At 45.5% G+C, this 10792-nt stretch overlaps 1 protein-coding gene across 1 annotated transcript; it reads right to left on the bottom strand.

Annotated features, from left to right (window-relative positions):
- Positions 1–7634: 7634 nt before the first annotated feature.
- SS18L2 (SS18 like 2) lies at positions 7635–10063 on the bottom strand. Its single transcript, XM_087971809.1, has 3 exons — positions 9896–10063; positions 8987–9063; positions 7635–8253 (listed from the first exon to the last, which is right to left on the bottom strand). Exons 1-3 carry the CDS (start codon positions 9962–9964, stop codon positions 8160–8162), a joined length of 240 nt encoding a protein of 79 aa, XP_087827935.1. The 5' UTR covers positions 9965–10063; the 3' UTR covers positions 7635–8159.
- Between the last annotated feature and the right edge of the window lie 729 nt (positions 10064–10792).

Here is a 10792-nt window from a genome sequence, read left to right on the forward strand (position 1 = left end):
AACCCTATTTGCTTTATTAAAGATATACCTTTAATAATAGATTTTATTGTCTTAAAATAAGATTTATCCAAAAGGTAACGTTTGGAAGTTATTCTCCCGCTGTGGCTGGAGAGAATCGTTAGCTGGGCTCCTCCTCTTTCCAGCAGACGAGAACAATTTTGGGGTGCCCAAGGTGGGAGGAAAAGACTTCCTCCTATTGGAAGTTGGGAGATAGCCCCTAATGTCAGAATTAATCCATATCAGTAATAAATCCATATCAAGCAAAACTCCAAGGTCAGCAGATTCCTCAAAGAGTTCTTTTATTAGAAATATCATATTGGCACAGATCTGGTGAAAACTGAAGACTCTGAAGACTCCTGTGATTTACACTAATTAAAAGTTGTTTCTACTTTCTCAAAACAATCAGTCACGTGGTCCAATCACGGTGCAGTGTAGCAACCGGGTAGCATCACCCCACCTTCCTCTGACCAGGTGTGACAATGTCCTTGGCTCTCAAGAGAAAATATTTTGTTTTGGCTACGGAATCCCCCCTATCTCAACCTCCCCCTCTCTGGTAACACCGAAGCAGTCAAAAATGACTTCGGCCAGGTCAGCTTCAGGGTTTACACCTCCTGCACTGATTCCCCTGTGCAACTGATTCGACCTTCCCAAGGTGGGAATAGAGGGCATGCCTGCCAGATACCTGCCTGGTCTCGCCTTCAAGCAGCTACCTGTCCAGGAGGCCCAGTCACCCCATCTGCCGAGCAGCATTCCCTCTTCACATCCCAGTGGTCTCCCCTGGAAAAGCCCGGTGCTGATTCCTTAGCAGTATTGGTATCATCCTTGATCCCTTGCCCTGTAAAAGAAGAGGGCCCCCAACGTAGACCAAGGGGGGGGGGGGGATGTGTTTTTTAGAAAAGGAGCATTGAATGCATTGAGAGAACAGGTGCTCCCGTGGCTGCCTCCCTCACTGGCGGGTCTGTTTTTCTGCTTCTAGACAGGTAGGAGGGGAGGGGGAGCTGTCGAAGGAGCAGGTTTCCATGGATACCAATCCCAATCCAGTTTCTCATTGCTGACCAGAATTTTCTTTATAAAATTCTCATTTCTGAAGGAACCCAGTCCTAGCCATCCACTGATCCATTACTGAACCTGGTGGCTGAAGCTGTCCCAGTAGAAAGCAGCCCATTCCAGGCCCCTTGGTGGAAATCAAAGTACCAATCCAAGCAGCAGCAGTCCAGATCCCACATAACAAAGATTTCTCAAGATAATCTTCTTTTCCCTATTTGCCTAAGTGACCTATATTGCCAGAGATACCTGAGTACTTTGCAGTTTTCTGTAGCTATATTATAGAGTTCAAGGCTGTTCTGACCCAAACCTTGTTCCAAGGAAGCAAACACCAAACAGGTAAAAGCAAAACCTTTTAATGTTTCTCTGCAAATTCAGTTCATTCACAGTTAAAAGGCTATTAAAACTAATTGTCTCTGATAAGAACGAGCCTTGCCAAGGTGGTGCAAGGCTGCCAAGGACACTAGATTAAGTTGCCAAGAAATATTCAAAACAAAAAGTCTCCAAACGCAAACCAGGATAGTCCGAACATCCACTAGGCTTGAAGTGCAAGAACTTCTTTGCTTCCTGCAAAGAACTCCGGTTTCTCAGCTGGCTTTTATCTCTTAAGGGAGGGGCCATTACCTTGCAGCCTTACTCCCGAGTCGCCTGTGCTGCTGCAGCTGCTCTTTCCTTCAAGCAGCCCTGCGCACACGCCCACTGGGCACAGGCTCCTCGGGGAACTCTTCCTCACTGCTGCCAGCCTCCACAATCCCCAAAGGCAGCACTCCACTCCCCAATGTTCCTGGCCCCATCCCTACATCACACGCAGGCCCCTCATCGGAGTCCTCACTCTCTGAGACCTCAGCCATCTGCACCACTGCTGGCAAACCACAACAAAGGCCCTGTATCACGATTGATTTATAACTGTGTCCTGGTGATAAAATAAAGAAAAAGACTTCCAGAGGCTCCACATCATTGGTCGTATCCTTGCCACCAAGACCATCGAGGCCATTCCACTGGCAAGAGTCCCCATTTGTTTCAAGGTGGGTTTTTCTTTCATGGTAGCCTGAAACAAGGTGGATTGGAGTGATCTAGATTTCATACAAATAAGTCAGTATCAGAGTCCTCCATATTTCTTGTGGAGAAACCAAATCCCTTTCAGGTTACTTTCAGCATAGAAACTATTAAGCTTCTTGGGCAAATTTACTTACATTATTTTGCCTATTCCACTGGAAGTTCTTGAGATATGAATATCGGAGCTGCCTCTCCCCATGTACCCTCCTCCTTTTGGGGCTGGCATTGAGCTCCAGAATGCACAAAGAGACAAGGAGTTTGATCTACCCAAATCTAGGCATCCTCATTAAAAAGCCATGTTTCCTACTTTAAAAAAGACGAACATAACATCCAGAATCCAATACTTCTCACCTAGTCTTGGCATAATTCAGAAGAAATATCTGCATCTAACAATGTGTAAGCAACTGGAAACAATTTTAGGTAGGTACACCTGGTTCTCCCAGATAACAGAATGTATAGGAGTTATTAGAATTGCATGTCAATTAAACTGAATAATCTTGGTTTATGTCCAGGGCCTCCTCATGCATGGATTGAGTTCACACATGCCCTGCTTGAGCAGGGAGTTGAACTCAGACCTCTAAGGTCCCTTCCAATATAACAATCTTCTTACAAAGAGTGCTATTTTCCTTCCAGAAAGCAATAATGGTGGGAAAACAAGCTATGATTCCACTGAGCCTTACATATGAAAGAGTCCTTTGAATAGTGGATATTTAAGGCTTGTGGACAGGAAAACCCATCTCGGAAGATCTCTACGCATAGGCAGTGGCCCACACAAGGCTTCAGGCATACCATGAAGTCTTGGTGGGCTGGAAAACCAAATCTGCAGAAACTTGAGTTACCCCAAAATATATTTACTACCTTGACAAGTTCTGCTGATTTTGACAGAAATGCAGAAATGAACACACGTGATACGTGAAGGCAGAACCAAGTCCTAATCTGTCGCAAGAGAAGCTCCAAGAAATTGGGAAGAGGTGGAATTTCAGTTTCTGTCCTTCTCGACAGAAGACATCTAAGGCTCCTTCAGTTCCAAAGGCAGATTTGGTTTAGCTGGTCTGATGTGGATCTGGAAGAAGGTAGGTTCTCCTGTTGAGAAGGGGGCTGGACTAGAAGACCTTCAAGATCCCTTCCAGCTCCTATCCTATCATCTTCCTATCTTGTTTTCTTTTCTATTTTTTTCTATTTTCTATTCTCTTCTATTCACAAGTTTTTCAAGAGATCATACACGGTTCAGAATCCTTCCGTAGATCTTTTCCCACTGGAAGCTGCTTCCTGAATAACAATATCTTCATGGCAGTAGCCATAGATTCTCTGACCATCAGATGTTCCCCGGGAGTTTCAAGTCAGTCCGCTAACCCAGATCCTGCATTTGATACACCTGAAGACCACAGCAACTGATTAAGAAAAGCCCGATATCCAAAATGAAACAACTGTCCCCAAATCCTCCCTTTCACACTGGACGCCCTCAGCCAGTGAACCCAGCTGCACCCTCCGGGGCCCCCTCCTTGGTCCTGGAAGGGCTGCTCTGCCCACGTGCTGAATCTGTCTTTGTAGCAAATAAACGTCCTCCTGCCGGGTGAGCTTCCTGGGCTGGTGGGACAGGCCTTCATGGACCCTTTCAGGGTTCCCCACTCACATTCAAGGCAACTCCACTTTCTGTGGCATACAAGATCTATACCGGCTGTGCTTCTTTTTGACATTGAGAGAAGCAGTGACGGAAACGGTGTGCCCTTCAAAGCCCATCTTCATGTTCTCTCCAGTGTGCCAGTACTGCCCACAAGTTATTCTCTGGGACAGTTCCCAAATGAGTTCAGGTCTTTTCTGCAGGCGTCCCACCAAAAGCAGCACAAGCCCAGGCCTTTTCCATTAGTGCTTCTCTGAGTCACATTGTTCTGACCCAGGCTTTGTAAACCTAATTATTCACAAGCTTGTTTTAAAAGCAAAACTTATTTTATTGCAATGCTGGGAATTGTTTTCATTCCCAGCCGAAATTCATCTTAAACAGTTCCCCAAGATAAGCACACACCTTTCAGTTCTGTGGAATGCTGCCAAGAACAGAAGTATCCAATTATCTAGAAAAGAAACCAACCAAAGTACAAGAAAAAAACCAACCAAAGTACACAAAGCTTCAAGGAGGACTCGGAACTGATCAAACTACTTTGCTTCCTGCAAAGGTTTCGTCATCTTAGCCTGTCCTTCATCCCTTATGGGAGAGGCAATCACCTCCCAGCCTTACTCACAAGTCGGCCCTTTTGTTTCAGCTGCTCTCGCCTTCTAACAGCTCTGCGCATGCACGCACTGGGAACAGGCTCCCCTGGGTCCTCTGCCTCGCTGCTGCCAGGCTCCAAAGGCTCCAAAGGTAGCACCCCACTCCCAGATGGTCCTGGCCCCATCTCTGCATCAGACGCAGGGCCCTCGCCCGAGTCCTCCTCAGACTCCCTGACTGGTCCCCTTTCTTCCCCACTGTCCAGGAAGATAATTCTTTTACGTATATATTGCAGTCCTTCGAGTCTGCAGAAGACATGCTGTCATGCACTTCATCTGTGGATATGGAGGTGGCTCTGCAGTCCTGCTGAAACTCCAGGATCTGGCCCAGTGGGGCACTGGAAGTCCTTTGTTTAGCAACTATAGGTGTTGTTCTGTGATGCCATTCACCATTTTCTATTAATTAGTGGAGGCTTCCTAGCACAGGGCTTGTCAGGGCTTCTGTCAACAAGCTGCAGTTTCTAGGTCCCATTGCTTCATATAGAGAGGCCTCTCCTTCAGTAGAAAAGTCCTGCACCCAGCCTGTTCAGCAAATAGCCCCCACCCACCCACCCCTTTGCAACCCCTCCAAAGTTCTACCCGAAACTTCATTCCAATCACAGGAGGAAAATCAAACGCTGGACTTAGCAATGAATTGAGGGTACCTGCTCTCCACTTGCAAAGATGATTGATTGATGTTGCTGACCAGGGAAGCCTATGTACAGTATGTTCCACCTACTGTCTTTATAAAACAGAGCCCAGGTTGAGTTGGGGGAGTTGGGTGGAGAGGAATATCTGTCTTATAGTATTGGAAACAAGCAAATAGGTGGAAGCTAGAAAAAGCATTGCTGAAAAATGCAACTGTTCCTGAAAATCAGCTTGAACTTTAGTTGTTTGCCTTTCTCTTCTCTTTCTTCGTTTACCATTCCCTTCCTTTCTTTCCATCCATCCACTTTTCTTCCTTCTGTTTTCTTTAGTTCTCTTCCCACTGGAGCTATCATTTTGCCTTGCTATCTCCATCCTATTTCCCACCCCTCTTTCTAGCCGTTTCTGCTGGAAAGAGTAAGTGTAGTGTGCATATTTGTTTTCTATGTGTGAGAAAGAACGGGTGTGGTACATGCAGATGGAAATATGCTAATTTAATAAAGGGAGTGCCTTATTTTACAGGCAATACACTTGGATCAATAGGCTTGCATTCAATTAATAAAAATATTTTTCTCTTCACCCTGCACCATTGTTAGGCTGTGGGTTCTGCCACATATATTCACTTACATATATCCAACATGTACATACAAGCCATTTATTGGAGCATATGAATATGCAGCATAAGTTTCATCTGACTATACTAAGATGTGTGTAAAAAAGCTGTCTAGATTATCAGAAACAGCGTATCACAACTATTATAAAATGGATGCAGTGCTATAATGCGCTTTGATTGACTTTTATCACCCTGGTAACTCAAATTCAAGAAGTTATTCTAAATACTACTTTATTTAATTGAAATCCTTAATAAATGATTTTGGAACCTTTAATACATATATAATAATTTTACAATGACTTAACACGTTTTAATACATTTGTGGGTTCCAAACTCTAACTAGAGGGCAACCTCACTTGCACTTAAGTTCTAATTCAACGTTAGCCACAGGAGAGACCAAAAGGGGAACCAAGGACATTTCCTGACAGAACAATGAACCAGTGGAACGGCTTTCTTCAACACTGGAGGGTTTTAAGAAGAGATTGGACAAGCATTGTCCATTGTTTCTTAAAAAACCCTTTTAAATAAATTTATTTTTTAAATTCTGAACATTTTAAATGTTTTGCCACTTTTAAATTTTTGATCTAAATCAGGGTGTCCAACCTTGGCAACTTTAAGACTTGTGGACTTCAACTCCCAGAATTCCTCAGCCAGCAAAGCTGGCTGAGAGCTGGGAGTCCTAATCTAAGGTTGGACACCCCTGATCTAAATGTTTTAATTTTAGGGGAATTTTTTAAAAACATTTTTTAACATTTTGAAAACTCTTTAATTTTTAAATGAACTAGCTGTGAAAAGAAAACATAGTCTTGGAAGAAGAATCTGATGTTGTTGTGATTTGCAAAATATGTTCCATTTATGTACTCATAACCTGAACTATACACGTACTAAATGTAAACTTAAATGAATTTCTTGAAGAAAAAGATCTATTCTAGCAGCAACTCCAACCACTCTAAACCTACAAAATGAGAAGCTCCAACCAAAGCAAGAAGACTGAATCCAAATAAGGAACAAACTGCTACCAGAAGAAATGAACCTGGACATGAACCTTTACAGACAAACCGATGGAAACGTGTCACTCACAGAAGAAAATGACGACCAAGAGCACATTCCCTGCTGAACAGTGCAGCCCAATCCAGTGAAGCCCCACTAGAGCTGAGCAATTGATTTCACATCTTCCTCCTGGAAAAAAGCATGCAGACACCTGGAGCTGGAACATCATCAACTCTTCTGTTACAGGAAGAAAAGTAGTCCAGGCTTTCCAAGAAAAAATGGTGAGTGTTGGGGATAGGAGATTTACTTCTCAGGAGAACGGAATTGGCAGCCTTAAACCGGACAATCAATATAGGGAGGTTTGTTGTCTCCTTGGAGCAAATATGAAAGATGTTGCCGAGAGCCTTACTAAAATAATAAAGCCCACAAATTACTATCCCTTCTTTTTCATGTGGGAACAAATGACAATATCAAGAGACCATGAGCAGCTCAGCAAGAAAGGTGTAAGGACTTAGAAGCACTTTTTTTTGCTTCCAACAAAAGATCAACATCCAAGGATGGAACAAAGGACTCCAGAAATAAACTGAAGAGATGGTGCCACCAGGAGCAGTTTGGATCCCTAGACCAGTCTGCACGACATACATGAAGGGCTTCCGGGCAAGGGTGGGCTGCACCTCAAAAGAACTCAGCTATTAGCTCAGTTTATCCAGAGGGCTTTAATCTAAACCTAAGGGGGGAGGGTGACCAATCTCTAGGATTTTTAGCACCTCATCTGAGTTTAAACCTCAAGACAAAATCAAATAAGGTAGAGAATGATGAGGAAGGGGATATAAAGCGAGAGATGTAGGAACTATACCCAGAATGAGCCATAATAAATAACTCATGCTTATACACTAACACTTTAGGTTTGGGGAACAAACAGGGTGAACTTAAAAGTAGTAGTATATAAGGGCAGGTCTTGATAGTTACCATTACTGAAACTTGACGGGATGAAACTCATGACTGGAAAGGATATAAACTGTTCAAAAGAAACAAACTTAACAAAAGAGGTGGAATTGCATTTTATGTAAAAAAAACCATTACAACTTTACAGAAATGCATAAAACCAATATAATGAAAAATTACTTAGTTTTATTAGCAGGGAACATTTCAAGATTGCTAATGTATCTAAAAAGAAGAACCAAAAAGCCACATTACCCTGTTGTTTGCATCAATCACAGTTTCACTTGAAAGCTCATTTACACTTTTAGATTGCCAAATACATAGGGACTTAGGATAATTCCAGAGTTTAAAATAAATTATAGTCTACAATCAAAGCTTAGCATTCTTAGCATAAGACAAATATGGAAAAAAAAAACTTCTGCCTGTAATGTTACTGTAACTGTCTTCAATAGCATTTTCTTTTGCATAAGGAGGGTGGTAATCAAACAGTATTTACTGATCATGCAAAGGCAAGGCCTCTTTTACAGGCAGCTCCGTTCTGCCGTTTTCGGCCAGATTCTTCAGGTGCAGCTGGCCGTCTCTTCCTCTGCTGATTCATCCTCTGTAAATAGACGTGATGGGAACGGTGTCATTCTATGACCGTCTTCTCTGCGTTTGGGGAAGGAGATGAATCAGCAATAGTAGCCAAATAAATAAGATTTCTGTGCAATGTGTGCTGGTGCCTGTAGGAAGAAAAACAAAGCAGCAATTGAATTTTCAGAACTGCTGTTCCGGTTTCTCAACAGTTGGCAAAGACTTCTGGGGTCTTCTCACTAAAGCAAGCTCATCTTGTATTCATAGGATTGCAGTTGATGTCTTACACTAAGCTGCTTATTTATACACCTAATCACCTCCCAATTCTAGGACAATGTAAGCCAGTCTAGGATTAATTACAGAGGTGGTATTCAGCAGGTTCTGACCAGTTGTGGAGAACCGGTAGCAGAAATTTTGATTAGTTCAGAGAACTGGCGGTAACTTTCTCCCTGGAGTGGGGAAGGAATGGAGATTTTGCATTATCCTTCCCCTACCACATCCACCAAGCCATGCCCACAGAACCAGTAGTAAAAAATTTTGAATCCCGCCACTGGTTAATTACTAACCTCCACCTGAAATAGTCTTACTAAGTTTGTTTATTCTCATCCAGCTAAGCAGAATGGAACAACTTGCCACAGAACTTAACAATTCAATTCAATTATTTAACAGTAACCCAGCCCTTGAGCTTATCAACACTTTTGTGCAAGAGATTTCCATTGGCAGAAGCGCACTTCAGGGGCGGCGGCAAATAATCTGCAGCATGTGACATGGAGACCACGCTTCATTGGAAGGAGGGTGATCCACCTGCCACCAACGGGTCCAGGCACGAACGAGCGGAATTTAAACACACATCCATCCTTCTGTCAGAATAAAAATCCTTACTGCAGACATTCCGTGGCTCTTCCTTTATTCTGATACTCCACAATGCAGCGGATCAGCTGATCATTTTCGTCCAGCAGCTGAAAGTCACAAGAGGCAACCTTACATTACAAACGGAGCTCCTATACAAAGTCAGCACCCTCCCTCCCTCCTTCCTAGAGAATGAAATATTTTGGGGAGCATTTTTCAGCCAGAGACTCTAGAGCAGGGGTGTCCAACCTTGGCAACTTTAAGACTTGTGGACTTCAACTCCCAGAGTTCCTCAGCCAGCAAAGCTGGCTGAGGAACTCTGGGAGTTGAAGTCCACAAGTCTTAAAGTTGCCAAGGTTGGACACCCCTGCTCTAGATAAACAACAGATAAACAAGCCAAAGGTTGCCAAAATTTGCTCAGGCAAACACCTAGGATTTGCACACCCTCTTTTTTGCCTATAGAGCCAGCCATGACCCCTACATGACCCCATAGGGATCCAGAAGGTATAAAAACCCACCCACTCAAAAACCCCATTTTGTCAGCGACCCAGAACCGCGCTGTGTGTGTGTGTGTGTGTGTGTGTGTTTTTTTTTCGTTCGTTCGTTCTTAAGCAGCCTCCCGTTTTATTCTCGGCTCCCTAACCGGCCTGACTCGAGACGCCCCTCGGGTCTCCCTCCGTCACGGCCCTCAAAGCCTGGGACGCTTGAATCCACCTCGCAGCTCGCCTGCCGGGGCTCATCCGCGGAGGCCGCGCGTCCGGGGCTGAAGCCGGGAGTCCCCCTCAGCACGATTCGCCCCTCCTCCGCCGGCGAGCGCCCGGCCAGCGGCGCCTCCCTGAACCTCCGCCCCAACGCGGGAAGGAAGCGCGGCCCACCCGGAGCCTGGCCCGGGACCTCCCCCAATTCCTTCCCCGCGAGGAGGCTCCCTTCCCCCGCGCTCACCCGTCGCAGCGTCTCCTGGTTCACCTCGGCTTTGCCGCGCAGGCGCTCGGGGACGAAGACCACCGACATGGCGCGGCCGGAAAGCCCGTTTTCACGCCGCAAAGCCTGCCGGGACTCCCCGCTACGCGACCATTGGCTGCTCTCTGCGGCTCCCGCGCGGGAGGCCCCGCCCCCACGGGCGCTTAGAGACCAGCGATATTGTAGAGAAGCTCACCCCTATTGGATTGCTAGCTTTCGGACACCTTTACGTCATTCGCGCCATTGAGTTCCTCGCGTCGGGCTGGCGCGACGATTGACGGTGCGAAAAAAAGTTGCGTGTGAGCGCCCCCTGGCGCTAAAGGACGCCCGGCGGAGAAAGGCCTCGAGTGCATCTTCTGGCGGCCCCACAGTGCTCAGTTGAAGCGGAGGCTGAGAAGGGACGCTGGGGCCCTTTTCCCGGGGCAAAACCCAGGGAAAAGGAGGATGAGGGGAGGCGGGACAGCAGGCTCCGGTATTTGAGGGTCTGCCACAAAGAAAGGGCGGGGCGGCGGCAACCTATTTCCCAAGTCAAGATGGAACGGATGGAAACTAACCCAGGAGAACCTAGAACTCAGCAATTTCCTGACAGTGAGGACAATCAACCAGTGGAACAGCTTCACTTCAGAAGTTGTGAATGTTCCAACACTGGAGACTGGACAGCCACTTGTCTGAAATAGCATAAGGTCTCCTGCTTGAGCAGGGGGGTGGACTAGAAGACCTCTAAGGTCCCTTCTAGCTCCTTATTTTATCTAAGACCTTCCCTTGGGGATCTCAGGCGTGCAAGTTTTCCAGAGCCCTGGTGGAACAGTGGTCGTTACAATGCAGGACTGCTGAATGCCGACTGCCTACAATTGGGCAGTTCAAATCCCACCAGGCTCA

The sequence above is a fragment of the Notechis scutatus genome, chromosome 9 (assembly GCF_049901735.1).
Source record: "Notechis scutatus isolate UNSWTSFEM ecotype Mainland chromosome 9, rNotScu1.2, whole genome shotgun sequence".
In the NCBI taxonomy this organism is placed as follows: Eukaryota; Metazoa; Chordata; class Lepidosauria; order Squamata; family Elapidae; genus Notechis; species Notechis scutatus.

Coding starts and splice junctions, on each gene's coding strand:
- SS18L2 (XM_087971809.1), bottom strand. CDS start 9,964: ATGTCGGTGGTCTTCGTCCCCGAGCGCCTGCGCGGCAAAGCCGAGGTG. Junction 9,064..9,895: donor ACCAGGAGACGCTGCGACGG/GTGAGCGCGGGG, acceptor TGTGACTTTCAG/CTGCTGGACGAAAATGATCA. Junction 8,254..8,986: donor AGAGCCACGGAATGTCTGCA/GTAAGGATTTTT, acceptor TTCTTCCTACAG/GCACCAGCACACATTGCACA.